The sequence below is a fragment of the Protomyctophum bolini genome (assembly GCF_963924005.1).
Source record: "Protomyctophum bolini genome assembly, chromosome: 20".
NCBI lineage: Eukaryota > Metazoa > Chordata > Actinopteri > Myctophiformes > Myctophidae > Protomyctophum > Protomyctophum bolini.
Window position 1 is genome coordinate 17,958,594 of NC_137881.1, and position 19,872 is coordinate 17,978,465.

Consider the following 19,872-nt stretch of genomic DNA (forward strand, 5'->3'; position numbering starts at 1 on the left):
CTACTCATGGACAATTAGGCAGGCAGGCAGACAGCTACTCATAGACAGGCAGACAGACAGCTACTCATGGACAATTAGGCAGGCAGACAGCTACTCAGACAGGCAGACAGGCAGCTACTCATGGACAATTGGACAGGCAGGCAGGCAGACAGACAGCTACTCATAGACAGGCAGGCAGACAGCTACTCATTGACAGACAGACAAATAACTACTCATGGACAGACAGACAGACAGACAGGCAGGCAGGCAGGCAGGCAGGCAGGCAAAGAGCTACTCATGTTATGTTATTATGTTATTATAACAGCTACTCATGTTATGTGCAATACTTTGTGCAGTTATGGAAACAGCTCTTTGTGTTTATGCAAGAAAATGTAACACATTTATTTATTTACATATTGTGGGCATGCACATTGTACTTTGATACATTTTGCGAAAATAAAGCAATTGAAAGAGAGAAGTTATCAAGTATCATTAATGTCGTAATTTTATCTACTGGCCCCTGGCCCCTTGCCATTTTTGTAATGTGGCCCACAGGTAAATCTATTTGAGTATCCCTGCCCTAGGGTAGGTACCCTCACAAAAAACATGCAGTAATCCTGGTCACTAAACTGCCTCCCCCTGGCCAGCCGGGGCGCCTGATGGAGGGGAAAGGAACTGGTTGGAATGTGTTCCTTCCATGCGCTACATCCAACCAGGGAAACTCCCCCCTGTCAGGTGTAAAGTGCTAACTTGGACACTCAGGCATGAAGGAAGCATGAGTTCAAGTCCCCCCATGTCCCCCATATATGGGGATTAGGTTGGTGGAGGGTGTGTAGAGCCCAGGATCACATTAGATGATTGACACAGGGGTGAAAAATGGGTTACAAAATCGTGGGATAAAAATAAAGAAAATGAGGGTTCACGGCTCAGGGCTTGAGGGAGGCAATTGGGATTGGGCCAGAGAGTTCATGTTCATATCCCAGTCTCCCTAAAGTTTAATGCTAGAGTTAATCAGCTTTATTAACTGGCTATTCTAGCAGTGGCTCACAGCCTCAGCCTGACGACCTCAAAACTCTAATATCTCTAGGCAATTGCCTTTGACTTGTCTTAGTGGTTAAGTTGTTGGCTTTCCACGTGGGAGACCAGGGTTCGATTCACGGCTGTTCCACTCGATCACATACAAAAGAAGACCTTAATTCTGCAAACTGTTCAAATAAATGTATCAATCAATCAATCAAAAAAGTTGTAATATTCATGCTAGCCAGAGAGGGGCAGCAATCTGCGATGAGCGCCAAGTCCAAGTCAGACAATAGAAGAAGATCGTCAAACCCACATGACGTAATCAGTATGCGACAAGCATGCGATTTGAGAAATACACTGCGTGAGCGTGATTGTTGCGTTGAACATTAAATGACTTGTGGTTGTCTGGTTGTAGTAAAGTAGTGAGCTAGCTTCTACAAGAGAATTAAAGGACATTGGTATGTATTATAACGAATTTGTTATATTTAATGTTAAAACCTCTTGCATGTAAATAATTACTTTTACTTGCTCACAACAAAGTCGAGATGTTGACTGCAGTAGCTTGCTAAGGCTATTTAGCAACGCAGAAACCTCCTGAACATAATTATACGTAATGTTCTTGAATGCGAATAGTAAATATAAATCTGCTTCTGAAAAATGGAACAGAACATGCCCGCAAAATATAATGTACTTAATAATAATTTGTCCCCCTCACCTTTTTTATATTTTATATTATTGCACATTGTCTCTCACACCAGCAACACGAATACACACCTCACAAGTCTGTATCTGAGAATGTGTGAACAAAATAAACTTCTGACTAGCTGTTCAAATGATTTTTTTCGTTGGTCGTTGGTCAGTTTTGAAACTATAATGTAATAATGTAAACATTGATCCTCAGCCCTGACAGCCCTTGGAATGTTGCTTGAGTGATCTGAAAGTGATAATACTAAATGCAGAGAGGACACATAATGTTACTAAATGGTTAGATTGAAAGGCAGCGGCAATCAAAATTCATTATTTTTATTTTAGCTGTGCTTTGAAAGAACTAAGTTAGTTGCAGCACACCTGCAGTTTTCGGGGAGTATGTTCAAGATATGCGGGCTATCAAAAAACAAAAACTAAATGCTGCTTCTCTCCATAGTTTTGGTTCCAGGGGTGTGTAGCTCCAGCTCTGCCCTCACAATGATGGACACAGACATGTCTGTCACAGCAGACCCCGGCAGTAAGAACAAGGAGAACGAGAAGAAGAAGAGGTCCCGTGTGAATGTGATGGACACAGAGAGGAGACCTGACGCGGACACGTCCGTCACTGCAGAGTCAGACGACCCCGGCAGTAAGAACAAGGAGAACGAGAAGAAGAAGAGGTCCCGTGTCAAGCAGCTGCTGGGAGACGTGAAGAAGCAGGTGGAGTTCTGGTTCAGTAACGTCAACCTTCAGAAGGACCGCTTTCTCAGACAGCTCATTGACGGGTCCCGGGATGGATGTAAGGCTCATCTTGTCACTTTTCTTGTACTGTGGTTTAGCGTTGCTTTTTTATTTTAACCCATTTTAGACCTGAGCTCGATTCTACAAATGTCTTCTAAATCATGACAGTTTTCTGAAAACTTAATGTTTCTATATCAGTGATTCTCAAACTATTGTATGTCAAGGACCCCCAGATGGGGCTGCCGACCCCCATCTGAAAATATGTTGTTCCAGGGACCCTCCAGAAGCAAAGATTTGAGTTAAAAACATTCTGAAAAAATATAATTCAAAGATTTGCGCCACAGTTTCACGATTATTCTAAAATTGCAGACCTACAAGCTCGAGTGCCACGCTATGAGCTTGTAGATCTGCTATTTTTCAATAGCTAAAGTATAACATAATGCTTAACACCAAAAGGGGTTCCCGCCCAGAATGGATTAATGTTGCGGTAGCCTGAATTACCCGTCACCGAGATTCTATTATCATTATGCCTGATGCAAAAAAAATGGAGTGCCTATCTAGTGTTGTTCAGTTTCCACATGTACACTTGTCCGTGAAGTGCTGAATCATTCAAGCCAGCTAGGCTAGTGATTTATCTAAATGGTGAAATAGTGATCTGCTATATATATTCTCGTCACTGTAACGACGTAGCTATATGCAGTAGAATTGTTGGATTTACTCTCAGATTGTATGTGTTTTATGCTCCCCAGATGTTGACATATCTGTGCTGACGACTTTCAACCGAATGAAACAACTGACATGTGACGTCAAGTTGATTGCCAGAGCACTGAAAAATTCAACTCTCCTTGAGGTATTGAATTTGTTTCTTTAAAGCATTTTGATTTGGTATCCAGTAATGAAAGCATGCATCAGTACAGTCTAGCACCATAGCTTTTGCATCAGTTTAGAGATCATTAATGGCTCTATGATGATGATGTATGCCTCAACTGACTTTGGGCGGTTTCAGGTTAACCTGGAAGGAGATAAAATCAGACGGCAACTACCAATTGAAGACGATCCACAGAATGTCGACAGCCGCACAGTCTATGTGGTAAAAAATACATTTATTTTCCTGCTTTATTTAAGTTCCCTATTTGCTGGTTAATATTGCTTAATATAACTCTGATGCTTCTTATGGCTTTGCACAGACAAGAATAGCTACATGTTTGGGATAGAGCCACTACAGGAATTGCAATTGTGTGGGATGCTTTTCTAGAATGTTTTTCATCCATTCATCTTGTAAAAATTAAAGCCAAACATAATCCTTACAAACATAATTGCCACTGATCAATGTTTGGGTGAAGTGGATTCTGATTCTGAAAACTACCATCCGATACATTTTACAAACGTGCATTGTGATGGTTTAATGTCAATTCACATTCTCAATATATATGAAATTAAAGATGAAACTGCAAATTGTAAGCTTTGTCGTGATTGGGATTTGCTTCCAGAACTTTGACACGGCGAAAGGTTTACTGTCTGCACTTTATAAATAGCAGTGTGAATATTTAATCTATCACAAAGTATATAAATTCATTCCAAAATAACAAAGCTTTAATTATTTTTTCAGGAACTTTTGCCCAAGGATGTGTCACACAGCTGGATAGAGAGAGTGTTTGCGAAATGTGGCACTGTGTCTTACATTAGCATCCCAAGATACAAGAGCTCAAACGACCCCAAGGGTTTTGCCTTTGTGGAGTTTGCGACAGAAGAGCAAGCACAAAAAGCTGTAGAGGTGAGGCTAATTACTTCTAAATGGTGTGTTGTCCTTCAACCTGGAAAGTCTGTTCAGAATGAATGTCCATGAATTTAAGCAGTTATTTGCTGTTACATTTTTTTACTTGCATTAATTGTGTGCCACAAATCATAAAATGTTTAGATTTGTGGATATTAACAAAATCCATAGGATATAGGAAAATAATACATTTGGAAATCTGCAGTGGGAACCTGGGTAACTATTGGGTTTTGGCCTTAACATGGTGCGTTCACACGGGCAGATGCAAAGATACAGTCCATTGTCAATGGAAGCCAGTGACATGAAGATGCAAAGATGCATCCAACATTTGTAGCTGCTGCAAAAGCTACAAATTGAAGCTGAGCTAGGCTCAACTTCCAGATGCAAACCACGACTGTAGCAACATCCCAGCTTTTTCTCACCCTGTTCTGGCTGACAAAAACTTGCGACGTCTTCTACTTCTAGTATGTTTCCATTGTTTCCGATGCATAAGTAATGCCTAGGTCCAAACGGGGTCGCAGTTCAGACTCCATGCTGGATTGATGTCGTTTTTTCTCTCCGGCCGGCCGCCGCGCATCCGAAACACATCACTACGGACACACGCTTGAGAACGCCCGTGTGAGCAACAGATTTTACAAAGTGACAGCGCGACAAATCATTTGAATTTATGAACGTTCAAATGCCTGAAACCTGTGTCCACTCCACACCCTACAAAAATCGGCTATCATCTAGGCAATGAAGTTGAAATAACTCAAAAGAAGCTTTCCTTTAAGAATAGATGTTGGACAACCCTCCAGAAGACGCTCCCAGGAAGCCAGGGCTTTTTCCCAAGACAAAGAACAGGAAGCCCATCCCTCCAACAACAGCTGACAACCCCCCACCAGGTACAAATCATTAATATAATAATACAGGGGATTTCAACCCTTTTCATTTCAAGGCCAATTATTTATTTTGTATCTGAGCCTCTCTGACCCCAAACCTAAAGAATATTTTCTTGTCGTTGGATAAGATTTTGTCTACAAGTCCATGCTTTGGAAAACGTTGATCAAAATAATTCTTCTACATTCTCTAATTGTGTAGACTTCTTGTAAATTAAGTAATACAAACAATAATTTAACTCTTTGAGAGCGTAAAATGAAACATCCATTTGGCTTCATTTTACGCTCTCAAGAGTTAAAAGATCTACAAGGGTCCATTTGGTTACCAACATTTCTCTGGGGACCACCTGGAACCGCCTTCAAGGATCACTAGTGGCCCCCAGACCACTGGTTGAAAACCACTGCATTATTAATGACCTTTTAATACTTATTTTGTTCTTGTAGCTGAAGAAGCGGAGGAGAAGAAGAAGCGAAAGAAGAAGAAAAAGGAGAGCGCCGTGGCGGCAGAGGCGTCTGCAGGCAAGGCCCGGGAAGCCAAAGAGCAAGACATGGACAGTGAGCCCTCAGAGAGGAAGAAGAAGCGATCCGACGTGGATGTTTCCGAGTCGGAGGTGACCAGCAGCGCGCAGAAGACATCAGCCAAACAGTCTGACAAGAAGAGACGGCGGTCACAGGCCCCAGAGGGACCCGAAGGTGACGTCCAGGGTGAGATGCCGTCCAAGATGAGGAAGACCAGTAATGGAGGAGATGGAGAGAAGACGAAGGATATAACGGACAGTGACATGAAAGGCAAGGCATCAAGTATTAACTACTGTATGTACTGTATGTTGCACCGAATCAAACGTGCAAGGCACGATCCAGGATGACCTGTGCATTCATTGAATAATTAGTTTGCCTCTGTTTCTGTGCATTATGTTTTTATGTTCATGGGTTTAATTGTGTCATCTTGCTCAAGCCATGGCCAAATACCAAAGTTTAAATAGACATGTGTAAGTAATTATATAACTTTGAATAGAAAGTAAAAATGTGTGTTGGCCTATCAACATCATCGAGTATTCTCTTTGGCCATGGTATACATTTTTACTAAATTCCTTCAACCTGAGATACTATTATGAACAGACCGGATGAAAAACGTGTGACATCATGTTGTCAAGGTTTTTGCAGCATCACATATTTTTACATCTAAAACCCAAGCTTGAAAGTGGTAAATGAGTTGAGATAATTGCTTTGGACCACACTGACCCGACTTTTCTAGATCCCTGTATTCCACAGAGACGTGAAACCGTGGGCTGATGATGTCCATTTATTAATCTCTTTCAGATCCACCTGCTGAAGCTGACAAGGAGGAGGTTGTGGGCGGCGAGGAAGAGGTGCTGAAAGCAAAAAGGAAGCGGAAGAAGAAGAACAAAGAGAAGCTTGGAGATGAAGTCATCCCCCTCAGAGTTCTCTCCAAGTACAGCCTTTTTCTATTTGCTTCATGCACGTGTGCCTTATTTTATTGAGCTAACTTTCATATCATCTTTCCTTATTTCTTCATCTTTCTACTTCTGTGACTGACTTTTGTTGAGATTTAATGTGCTGGAACTGGAACTGAACCCTAGCGTTCCTATTCTGGGCAAGTCATAATAGGCCAACATTTTGTTAAAATAAGCAACATTTGACATACAATGAAGTATATAGGGTTTAAGTGGTTACATTCCTACCTATTGGTTATACAGGTATATATAATCTACCTGAACTATCTGGTGTTGACATAAATTAATCCATCACCTGAAATGCCTTTTTATATGACCAGCAGACATTTTGAAGCAACGTGCAGCATGATAATGTTTCTTTCTCTTCTCTTCGTCTTCCTTGGCTCTGTGAAGGAAGGACTGGCTTGAGCTGAAGAAGGAATACCTGATCTTGCAGAAGAAGAGCATGGGCACACTGAAGAAGAGCATCTCCAAGATTGAGCACCGTAAGAGTGCCAAGATTGAGCACCGTGAGGGAAAGGGCCAGATGGAGACAGACAATGGTGTCCAACATGATACTTGTGAGTTTCCTTTTTCACTCCCAATCTAGCTTGGGCATTTCTCGGCAAAATGCATTAAAGGAGGCATGACACGACCCGTAAATTAAGGCCCGGCCCTACCTGGGCCCTCATCAAACCCTGTACACTCAAGACACTGCCACCGCTGCCCCCCTTAGATCTCCATATACAGTATGGAGCTGACCTGTCCTGACATTTCATATGTTCATCTGACCTGTACGCAAGACATATATGGCCAGTGCACATGAATGTGTTCCTCAGAATTAGGTTTCATGTGATTAATTTGTGTGTTTTGTGTTTTGTCCCGGAAGCCGAGGAGACGAAAAAGGTCAAGGAGGAGATCAAGCAGGGACCTCAGTTTACAAGCGGTGTCATCGTGAAGATTACACATACCACTTCACTTCCCAAGAGACAGTTTATCAAGGTGACACACAACTTGACACCTCATTGCATTGTCTTGAATCGTGTTGGCACCAGACCAATATATCTGCCATTATGTTTCCATCAGTATCAGACCTGGTGTCATTGGTGAAAATTTGTTTTAAGATATGTCCATTATAGGTGAAATATGTTTTAGGTTATGTCCAAAAATGGCCAATCTACAAGTTGGCTGTTTTTGAACAAAATGTATTGATAATATTGATAATCAGTGGTTTAGCACTTCAAAATGGGGATCGGCATCAGATCCCAAAATCTGGCATGAGTCTAGACTAGTCTGGCTCTAGAACTGCCTTGCTTTTCCTTTCCTGTGTGTTTAGATGGGAGACAATGTTATGCTATTTTTTGTTCGAAAACACTTTTGCATGCAACAGAAGTGTCGTTATGGTGTTCTTTGTAGTAGTTAGATATACATTTAATCTGTTAATAATATATATATATATTATTTTTTGTAGGACACGCTCTCCAAAGTATCACCAGTGGCTTACGTGGACATTTTGGAAGGGGATGCAGAGGGTCACATCCGCTTCCAGACGCCCGATGCAGCGAAAGCCATTATTGACGGTGGCATGGAGATCCAGAAGACCCATGACTGGAAGCTCGAGATTCTCTCTGGTATGACATTTCTGTTTTTAAGCCCATACCTAGTCGTAGAGATGCATGCAACTTGTAATGCTAGGTCTGCAACCAACCATTATTTTCATAATGGATTCATCGGCTGATTATTTAAACTATTAATCAGACTTATTTATCACCTCATAAATTACATTTTAAGTTATTTTAGACATGTTCTAACTAACAAAAGACATTCAAAATGAATAATTAATTCAAAAATACATCATTTATTACATTTTGCTCAGCTGCTGATTAGCCTTCAGCTTTGACAGTCTTAAAAGGTAATAAATGTTCATGCCATATTTTAATTCTTGATCCTATAATCCTGCACGCAGGTACAGAATACAGACATAGTTGTATTGGCTTTAATGTTAATGTACAGTAGCAACTCCATTTTAGCAATGCAGTAAACTGCAGGTAATCGTTTTCTTTTTAGATGTTTTTGGATACCTGCATAGGGCGCCACCAGTGTTGTGTGATATTTTGCTTTGCAGTCGCTGTGATTTAGCTTAGTTACATTTAATGCTGGAAAGACTATGGTTAAGTGAAAGAACACCCACGATTAATTGAAAAGAAACTCCGGCGATTTGTTGCGGTTTCGATTATGATTACTACATTACTTGGCAACTAAATGAATAATCTATTTGATTACAATTTGATTAATCGTTGCAGCCTTATTTCATTTGATATATAGTGTTTTACACATCATTGCTCTTCTAGTATTTCAAGACACAGTTGAGACCTTGCATGACTTCAAAACAGCAGAGGAAGAAACATACTTTTAATTTGAGTGATCTTTAACAATCTGGCAATGAATATAAGCTCACCTGTGAGCTTGTAGATCGGTGTGTATATACATATACATTAGGGCAATAACGAGTTGAGATTTTTCACAGTCGACTTGTCAGACACTAAAGTCGAAGTTGAGTCGATGCGTTGTTTTATGGGAGAGAGACTTTAACAGGGGGCCGGTGGGGGCGCACACGTTCAAATACGGAGCATGTCAAACGGCGCACTGCGCACACAGTGGCCTCCAATCTGGCACAGAAACCCATTAGAAAAGAGCTAGGCTAGGAATTAGGCTGTACGTATGTACAGTATCTATGGCAAAGCGCTGATTATCAGCACACACTAAACAGTGCAGGCACACGCACACTGGTACAGAGACCAGAAAAGAGAACACAACAGGAGAGCGGGCATAATTGGCACACAGCTCAGCGGCCCAGCCAGGCAGCCATAAGAACACAATACAAAAATAACATTAACACTAGTGGCAGTACAGTACAGTACAGTGGCAGCGCGACCTAATGTTTTCAACCGACAGCGACGATATGACATTGAAATGTGTTTTTATATAGGTGACCATGAACAGCGGTACTGGCAGAAGATCTTAGTGGACCGCCAGGTGAAGCTGAACCGTCCGCGGGAAAAGAAGCGAGGCACAGAGAAGGTGAGGTTCATGTACGCGTTCTAGGAATGGCATTACATAACTTTAGAAACCTCTCATAACATAATTTTATTAGTCATCACACTGAGGCAGGCGCACATGTTATAAATAAAATACATTATTATTATAAACATAATAATAATGCATTGTATTTATGACGCACTTTATATTTGTGAAAATAATAAAGATATAATAATAATAAAGTGCTACAATGAACAAATGCATAACATAAAAAAGAATAATCATCACAACACTAAAAACATCTAAGAAACGGGAACAAAACGTTTAAAACATGAGTGCATAGCTAGAAAAATGCTTTTTAGCGCTGATATTTAGAACTTTGTCTTTGTTCTGTGCAGCATGTTTTGTACCCGCCTTCACAAAATGACATACTAAAGAGTTCCATTTGAAGGCAGAATGAGACCTTTTTATCTTGGTATACAGTACATGTTCAGTACAGTACAACTCATCAGTGTCATGCTGTTAAAATACCTTTCCTTTCATCTTTTCTTTGCTCTTCAGCTCATAGCTAAAGCAGAAAAAATCATCATGGCCCGCGCAAAGGAGGCTCATAAGCACCTCCGCTTCCTGGAGAGTTCAAAAGAGTAACTGACAAGGACATTTTTGCTTGCCAGTATTTACAGTATGATCTGAACATATGAGATTGGGATCTAACTATTCATTCATCCTACGATTCAATATATAATTACAATACTGGGTTCATTACATTTTCTGGCGATTTTTATTGTTTTATTGTTTAACCAAAACAAGATTCCAGACAAATTCAGATTGTTTTAACATTGACTGCCAGAATTTTAAAAAATCTAAAAATATTCTCTGTTGAATATATTACGCACACTGGTGCCTTCCAATGACCGGCGCGCGTGTCCTAGAGCGATTGAAGCACGCAGTTGTCCCATAGGAATGCATTGTGGGGGTTTTCCACTGGCTCCACCTCGTACAGGGTTGGGGAAAGCATATTTTATTTTTTCGGTCATGTAATCGACGTGTCACGAGGTCTCCTGAGAAAAACAGAGTCCAACCGAAAACCATATGTTACGAACAGCGCCCTCCTTGCAGTGTAAAGAGAAACAAACCCAAAATTTGTGTAACTGCTCGTGTTTTGCAGTCTGAGCCTTTTGACCAAAACTCTGTGGAACTCGTTCTTGGCAGTCAATTATTTCTTAGACAAAAAAACGAGAAAATACAGTATTTTATCTTATCTAATAAAGTAATAATGAATGTAATGGTCATTCGTATGTGTCACGCTTAGAAAATAAGGTCACAACGTGATTGTTTTCATACTTGGTCAGGTCATGAGCGTATTTCTTTTGTATTTTTTTTGTATGCACGTGCGTACCTCCGGCCTGCGTGCGCATACTGGTTCTTATCAGTGTGACAACGTCTGGAAATGAGTCTATACCGCTCCACCAGATCAGAGACATCTAACACTAGGAGCATTTTATTCACTGTCATATAAACTACACAGTGAGTGCACTGCTGCATTCCCAACTGTACTGCGAAAGCCTCATTTCTACTCGGTAGTACGATGCGTGTGTGTGTGTGTGTGCATACGGGACGGGTACATGCAATGAACAAGCAGACTCGGAACTAGTTGAAGTGCGTAAAACGAGCATTGGGATTCTTAATTCGCCAATTTGATTCATCACTTAATTGAATCAATAATTAAATGTCTTGAGAGGCGTGACGCATCGTTACACTCCTAGTTTAAAATGGAAAAAATAGAATGCCCTGTTTTGTCCTAAAACTAGATGCCCCTACAGATAATTATGCAGAAGGCTAGAATGCCAACAATTCATGCAGCATTTTGGACGTTATTGTTTTCTTTTGTTTGTTCTTTAAATCTGTATATACTGTAAATATGATTGACTCATATTTAGTTTAAAAGATACATTTGTCAAAGCATTTCTCATTTTTAAGATATTGGCTTTTCTTTTTGGTGAAATAAACATCATTATTTGATGAATGCATTCTCATTATTATCAACATAATTATTTGATATAAGGCATCAGTCTTTAGAAATATATTGATTTCATGGGAAATGTAAATATATTTATATATACAGTATATAGTGAATATACAGTACCGGTATATCATATACAACATGATGTTCAGACGTGAAGTTGAACATGAATTTGAAGATAAGTTGGAGTCACCCGAGTTTGAAAATGTGTTGCAAATTTATTGGTGTCCAGAGCAAACAAGAATAATCAATCATATCATATGTTTGAAACTTTTCACTTGTATTCATGATTTCCAAGTCTAACTGAAGCTATGTGAAACTGTCCTCCACTGCAAGTGGGTTGTTTCCAACTCTGTCCAACACTCTAAATGAAAAGTTAATGTGCCTTGTCAAAAAGATTACACTCCATTTAGTTTAGTGTCAGTGGTTTGCCCTCTTAGTCTAGTCTATGGTGCCCTCTTGTCTCTGTTGGAAACCCTGCAGGCAATTGTGTCTGAGGCTTGGCTTCAAACCATGGCCACTCTCTGGTCTACAGACATGGTATGATAAGAGCGTGTAATCTGTCCAATAGTACTCAAAACAAGCAGGTTCACTTTTCTGGTCTGGGCATAGAGGCATTGCGGGGAGTGTCAATTTTAAGTTTTTAGTTAATACCAAAAAATGAGAAAAAATAACCATTAGTGCTTACTTTTTTAAATGGCCATCTACAAGCTTGCAACGCCTCGCATTGCAGGCTTGTAAATCTGCTTTTTTCACAATATTTATCTGTGGAACTGAGTCAAACAAAAAGTTGTGCCTCAACTCCTACAATGGAAAGTGAATATCAGGCCACCCCAGTTCAAATTATGATCATTTTGGGAGGTCATGTCCTGAAAAGGTTGAGAACCAGTGCCTAGTTAATCTGTTTGCTGTTCAACCTGTGGGGTGGGGGGAAATAAAATAAATTTAACTTGATCACAAAAAAGAGAACCAGTGCCTTAGTGTATACAGTAACTAGAGCTATTTCGATTTCCTCTCATGGCAATGGCTTGGGGATTGGTATCTTCTGTTAAGGCCGACATCATGCTGGGCAGGTCATTGTTGAGTGTAAATCAAGTGTGTTGAGTTTATTAGTTGTGCTTTTTTTCAAACTTTTTTCTGCGCCTATCGATCACTTTTTAACCACAGCAGTGTGCTACACTATGCTCCAGTTCTTAAAGTCCTCTTGCATGGTCGATCTTGCCTGGAAGGGCTCCTTGCACTCCAGCCAGGCTTGAACAGGCCGTCTGGCCGACTCAGGGCGCCGGCATTTGTGGGCATTGTAGTCGGCATGCGCTGTGGAAAGGTATACATCTGGTGGAAGAATATACCCTTCAGGCTTGTGATGGAATTTAACCTCAACAGGCCTGGTTTTGTGCTGGTCAGTGCTGTCAAAGGCTTCTGGGGTTTTTCCCCAAACCACCTTTGGTTTAAAGGATTTTGCCGCCTCTGTGGGCAGACCCTTGTAGTCGTGATGGCTGGTATAGATCCTGGTAAGTGGATCACTGTTGGGCTGGTATGTAGGCTTTTCTTTGGGTTTTCTCTCCACTGGGTGTGTGATGTAATGTGTCCTGTAGGTTGTTGTGCCATCCAAATGTGGTGTTTGTCGCGTCGTCTGGGCTGGTTTGAAGCTCTCCCTGACTTTACAGTAGGCGTCCTTAAAAGTGGTAGTTGTCGCAAATTTCCCTGCGAGTTTCAGGTTGTCGCGCAGCTTATTTGGTTGGCTCTTGTGAGTGTTCCATGCCTGGTAATCATCTTAAAAAGACAATGAATACGGGTTTGAGTCAGTTGTGTTGTATTATATTATTATTGTGTGACTATATCAATGTTAGATTATTATTATTTTTTACATTTGGCATACTGTATACGGTGTTAGGCAAAATCTCTTACCTTTGTACAATGACTGCAGAAACATTTTGGCTGTTGGAGGACAGTAGTTCCTCCATGTTGGGCTTATGATGTGCTTTTCTGCTGTGCGTGGGGGGTAATCTGCAGAATAGGTGCTGGTGCAGATCATGTGATCTTCAGATGTCACATATGGCTTAGAGATGTTTGGTGGCTTTTGGGTCGCCTCAGGGGTCCCATGGTCTGATGATCTTAGGAGGAAAAAAGTAAACAAATTTTGAAATGTTTGCCTTTAGATATTTTTAGCACAGCCAATTATTGCACTCCATTATGAATTCCGGGACAATGTAATATGAATAGGAAAAGAACACTGCTGGTTTTATTCTAGACCTAAATTAGATAAGTTAGTTTTGGCAAACGAGGTGGTACTTTCCAAACGAGGTAGTTTAGTAAATATTACTAAACTACAATTGGTTTTCCTCAGAAAATGTTTTACTTGATTTAAAGTACTGGAGTACTTGCCTTTACAATACTCGAATATTAAGTACATTTTCTCTTTATCAGTTCATTGCTGTATTTTGACATTTTCTCAAAACATTGCTTTTTTGCTATATTTGAAATAATTTCCTAGAAATGTAGTGGCGTCTATAAAGTACAATATTTGTCTTTGAAAAGTAGTGGAGTTAAAGTCATAAATATCCAAAAGATAGTATATTAGTAGGCTACAGTCAAATACTCAACAAAATGTACATAAATAATACAGTATAGCTATACTACTCCCTCGTGTAAATGCACTTTATTTTGGGGCGGGAACCCATTTTTGTTGTTTTAAGCATTATGTTATACTTTAGCTATTGAAAAATGGCAGATCTACAAGCTCATAGCACTGCACCGAGTCCCGCACTATGAGCTTGTAGGTCTGCTATTTTAGAAAAATCGTGAAAATGTGCAAATCTTTGAATATACATTCTTTCAGAGCAAACGTTTTTAACTCATAATCTTCTGTGGGGTCCCTGGAACAACATATTTTCAGATTGGGGTCGGCGGCCAATTACATATAATTTTTGGGGGTCCTTGACATGAAAATGTTTGAGAACAACTGACATAGAAACATAGGTTTTTCAAGAAAACTCAGGATTTAGAAGACATTTGTAGAATCTAAATGGGTTAATGCCCACCCCTGGTTGTTACTTGCCGAGTATAAATTTAGCCGTTTACCTGAATGTGGTCTCTCCCGCCGGTGTGTGGCCATCCTCTTTGTGCTGCTTGACAGTATTGATGCAGCGCTCAGGGAAATTTTCCTGGTATTCTGTGAGCATCCAGCCAGGAACCTGGACATTCTGGGAGCACTGACGCTTCCTGTGGCGTGGAGACAACATTATGTGGGTTGTTTTGTGGCTTTATACAATACAGTGTGTGTGTGTGTGTGTGTGTGTGTGTGTGTGTGTGTGTGTGTGTGTGTGTGTGTGTGTGTGTTGGTTCCTAAACTTTTTCATGTCAAGGACCCCCAAATTGACACTAATTAGCCCGCGGACCCCCATTTGTAAAGATATGCCAAGGACCCCCATCAGAAGATTTTTATGGTTCTAGCAGTGATTCTCAACCAGTTTAATTTCAAGGACCCCCAGTTTGACATGCATTAGTCGACGGACCCCCATTTAATGGCATTTATATCTCTGGGACCCCCAATTTATATTGTAAAATCAATGTTAATTTAACTGGTCCATTTGGTTCCATTTGTACACTCTTGAGTTACAGACCCATAAGGGTCCATTTGGTTCCCAACTATAATTTTGCTGGGGACCCCCTGGAACTCCCTCAGGTACCCCTGGGGGTCCCCGGACCCCACTTTGGGAACCACTTTGGAAAAGAAGAAGAGGTTGCAGTTTCACAGTAACCAGAAACCACAGCTGCGTTCATTTTTCAAATGGATAACAAATCCACATAATATGAATCCACCATCAAACAAAAGTGCATGCCCAATTAAGCAACATACAGTAAACGGGTATAATAAATAAATGACCTCACCTCATTGGTGTCGATTGGTGTCTGAAACGGACGACGCACTGCAAGCTACATGATAGTACTAGGTACATTAGATGTGTGTGTGGATATGCGGCGGCAGTGTATGGCTGCCTGTTCTCCCTGTAACCCTACAACGTTTTGAATTATTGACCAGAAGGACATGGGTTGTGATGAACGTGTGCGGCACGTAACGACTGAGTGCTTCTAAAAATAAACTCCTGTGGATTATTCTCTCCCCGCTTGGCGATGCGAGAAAGAGCAGCGAGATCAGGCTTTTTGATTACAATGTAAAGAGGATTTCAGGCCCCTCCGCTAAGCTTTGTGTTATGCAATGAGCGATGCATACAATTCACGCACTGTATAGCGCTGCGACCTATGTCATCACCATGACTACGTTGTTCAGAATTGCAGAATATGTAAGGTGCAATCAGGTCGCTCACATTTCAACGGGACTGTCCGCTGCGTTCGTAGCAGCACACTGACCGACTCCATCTGTCACTTTGTCACAGATCCAAAAAGGCCAGCAGCAGGTGAAAACATAGTGTATTTTATAGCTGTCTTTATCACAGGCATCATGGTTATGGTCTCTGATTTTTTTGTAATCTTTAATTTCATATTAACCATCTAATATGGCACAGTGTTGCCCTCGGGTAACAAATTCCATTTTTAGACCTCACTCCACCCGTGTGTGAATAAAATATTGGCACTCTGGCTATTGACTTGTATTGACTTGTACGGTCACTTTCTTGTTGTTTCAAGATTCCCTCTTCAAGTTCTCTCCCGTGGGCCAGCACCGCTAAAAAGGATTTTCGTGTGCGTTAGCATCCTCGTGCACAAGGTTATATACGTCCATATACTCTTAAATGAATCGGGTAATAATATAGGCTTACTGTCATGCCCGAGATGAGAGCTCATAGCTGAATAGGAGAAGTGCACACACTGTGCAGAGCAGTTGACTCCTTTATGTTTATACATTATGCATAATTAATATGGACTTGGTCGTAAAACTTCCATCTGATGCATGGTGGTGCTTTTGATTTACATTTAAAATAAAATTCATGCCACAGAGGGGTTAACTCAAAGTACAATAATCTGGACGAAAGGCGACAGCTGTATATATCATCAATGAGGTAACCATAAGATAGACATTGCCCTCAAATGAGACTGTTTATCTGTATAACTCTTAAACAGTTTGTTGCTGCCTCATTTTATTGTCGGTTACAGGCATATTTAGGAGTCAGACATAATGTTTTAACGCCACAAATTTGAATCCATAGTTACAAGCATTTTATTTGTGATCTCATTGTAGCAAAATAAGCTTGTGTAAGAGCTAATCAAGTACCCTTTATTCTGTCAAGTGTGCCATCTTGTGGGCCAAATCTGCTATTGGAAATAGTATTTTACATTGTTGCATTATCTGAATTTAAACAAATAAAAAACAATCTGCTTTAATATATCACACGAGAGGGAAACATGTTTCACCCGAGAACAAAAGTTGTAGTACCTGTTGTGTTTATTGACTGAAATAGAAACGTGGAATGAAGATGTATTACACAACGTACTACTGCGACATCACACAACTAAGAAGGAATCGATGACAAATTAACACACAGACACAGTATGATATGTTCTCTCTCTCTCTCTCCATATATAATCATTATCAAACTGTAGATATATTTGATACAGGTCATGTGATATTGAGCAGTTGTGACAGAAGGCCCTGCAGGTGGGCTCCAGATGAGTGTGTTAGAACATAGTTGATAAAAGGTTACACAAATGTTGCTGAACTTATGGTCTGAGCTGCAAAAGGAATATTTTATCTTTTCAAGTTGCATAAACAAGAATAGAACATCTCTAATTCAAAGGGCATGTATGAGAGAGTGAACGAGGACTTTTCCAATGGGTTAAAATAATACTCCTGGCCAACATCTGCATTGGGCCTTCTTTTAGTTCACCACCTTATTTTTTCTATTCCACTGTGATATCTACAAAGGAATTTAACTTAGAACTCTTATATCCTGGCCAACAGTTGGAAGAGCTACCAGGGTCTGTGTGTGACGTGGGTGGGCAATGAATTGTCAAACGTTAAAACAGCAAATAGAGCAACTATGGATGATGAAGCGATGACAGGAGAAGTGATGGATGAAAGAGAGTCCAAATGGATTTCCAGTATGGAGCTTAGAGAGCTGCCAAAACCAAAATGCATGAAACACACTCCCTAAACTATGAAGACACATGTCACAAATGGGGCTCAGTATCAGGGTAGCACTTAATGTATATGCCATCACACGATGGTGTATAAATTATGCAATAGAGACCAGAGTATAACCTCTATGGACAACCTTACAGTGCAAAACACCATGATGAGCACTTCGGACAAAGAGCAGACTGTTTAATATTACTATAGCCACATTTCCACCTATCTCCTTAACTAGACCCTGTGACCAGTTATTATGCAGAGTGTTGGAGACAGATGGTTGTAACATGATTTTGTAAGAAACAGTTCCTTTCTAGGAATATAGTGGAGTCAAAGGTATTTCACTTTGAAACAGTTGCAACCACTATATTAATGGCAAATGTAATAATCTTGAGGGTCCTTGACATGAAAATGTTTGAGTGACGACTGACATAGAAACAGTTTTAGAAGACATTTGAAGAATCGTCCTCAGGTCAAAATGTCTTAATCACATGGGGGAAATAGTTTAGAGTTCTTGTATATGTCCCAATCTTAAATCTCATTCAAAATGTGCATTGATAATTCAGACCCATAGTTATTGCCGGTTCTCGTGTACCCTCGTCATGTAGCCTACATCATACTATCTCACAGTATCCCATAGCTAGAGTAACTAGCCCAGATGAACCACCAGAGAGAAACATTTAACCATTTTAAACCCTCTAGTTTTAGAGAACCAGACTTGACTTACAAGTGCATACTTTGACTGCTTTTTTCCATCTACTGTACACCAAATCTCTTTGCCCCCAAATAGCCTATTTACATCATAGAACCTCATAGACATTTAAGTTTTCCATCCAAAGTAATGTTGCTCACATGCAGTATAGACATTGTTTTTTTTTTATTATAAATGATTATTGCTACTACTGAAAATATGAATATGAATGAACATATACAAAATATATGAAAATGCTACTTTTTTTATCCATTTAATTGTGTGATGTTTACCTTTCAAATTAAATTGCAAAATCAGAACTTGAATTAATTAACATAATACATCAAGACTAAGAAACAACAACAACACAAAAACCAAACATGAAACATGTTTCAAAAGTTGTATATGAGAGAACGTGCAGCCCCAAAGAATAGACAACTAAAATAATGATAATTAATTATTAGTAGTATAACTTATTGTCCACACAAGGTCAATTTGAAACATTCACGTTTTAACTCGAACAAAATCACACCCTATATAGTAGGCCAGTCAATCTAAGCTACTTGCTAAAAAAACTAATGCTAATGCAAAACTAATTGATTCAGAATCATGAATATGAACATGTCACATGGTACTTAAAGCATAATTCAAATTTGAATTTGTTTTGCCATAGGTTTTCAATGGTACCCCAACATTCAACCCCTGAATTTACCATGATCCACAATTTATATAATAATCCAATTTTAATATGGTATTTGGATGACCCATAAGGATCATAAAAAACTTTGAACGATTATTATTGCAATTTATTTTGTATCAAATCTTTGACTGGCCTAAACGGTATACGTGCAGCAGTCTACACTACAGAGTGCCATATAGTGTTAGAAACGGGCCACACGGTGGCGCCAGAGACATTGAAATGAATGCATGTCCTCAGATTCACAGTTTTTAGTTATACGCGCGTTAAAGGGCTATCAAAAAATATATGCGTACCATTGTACGCCCCCGTAGGTTCAACTCTGTCGGTATTTTTATCTTTATTTTTTTATTTTTTATCTATTACATTGTTGTTGTTTTTATATTGTATCTTTGAATATGCTTTCTACTGTGGGTTCTTGATTTGCTGTGGTGCATCCGTTTGGATGTGTTCGATTTTCCTGTGAATTTGTTGTGCAGCACTTTGTGACTTTGTCCAGAAAAGTGCTATATAAATAAAATAAAAGTAATTATTGTTTGCTGTCGTCAATGTTTCAGGCAGCAGCACAACCGAAAAAGAGTGATTATTATGCAATGTGGAATTTTGCCTTGAGTGACAAAAAACTGAAGAACCATGCACTTTGCTTTAATTTAACAGTACGTATAGTGCATGGCTGGCGCTATACAAAGAGCTATATGAAATATGTTTTTGGTGGTGGTAACAGTAACCCATCTTTGTAGCTGGAACATTTTAATTATTCAAAGACTAACAAGACAGACGAAGGGCCGCGGGGGTCTATCGCCA

The 19,872-nt window shown here is 39.9% G+C and overlaps 1 protein-coding gene across 2 annotated transcripts; it reads left to right on the plus strand.

Moving 5' to 3' along the window:
• The first annotated feature begins 1,333 nt into the window (after window positions 1-1,333).
• larp7 (La ribonucleoprotein 7, transcriptional regulator) lies at window positions 1,334-11,598 on the plus strand. Of its 2 annotated transcripts, none has more exons than XM_080792504.1 (13): window positions 1,334-1,457; window positions 2,144-2,485; window positions 3,177-3,277; window positions 3,434-3,517; window positions 4,037-4,201; window positions 4,980-5,085; window positions 5,524-5,868; window positions 6,400-6,532; window positions 6,948-7,114; window positions 7,423-7,535; window positions 8,005-8,164; window positions 9,523-9,614; window positions 10,134-11,598. In XM_080792504.1, exons 2-13 carry the CDS (start codon window positions 2,185-2,187, stop codon window positions 10,218-10,220), a joined length of 1,854 nt encoding a protein of 617 aa, XP_080648630.1. In that variant the 5' UTR covers window positions 1,334-1,457; window positions 2,144-2,184; the 3' UTR covers window positions 10,221-11,598. The 2 variants fall into 2 exon arrangements, with proteins under 2 accessions (XP_080648630.1, XP_080648631.1); XM_080792505.1 differs by having other exon boundaries at window positions 1,347-1,477; window positions 2,166-2,485.
• The last annotated feature ends 8,274 nt before the right edge of the window (window positions 11,599-19,872 follow it).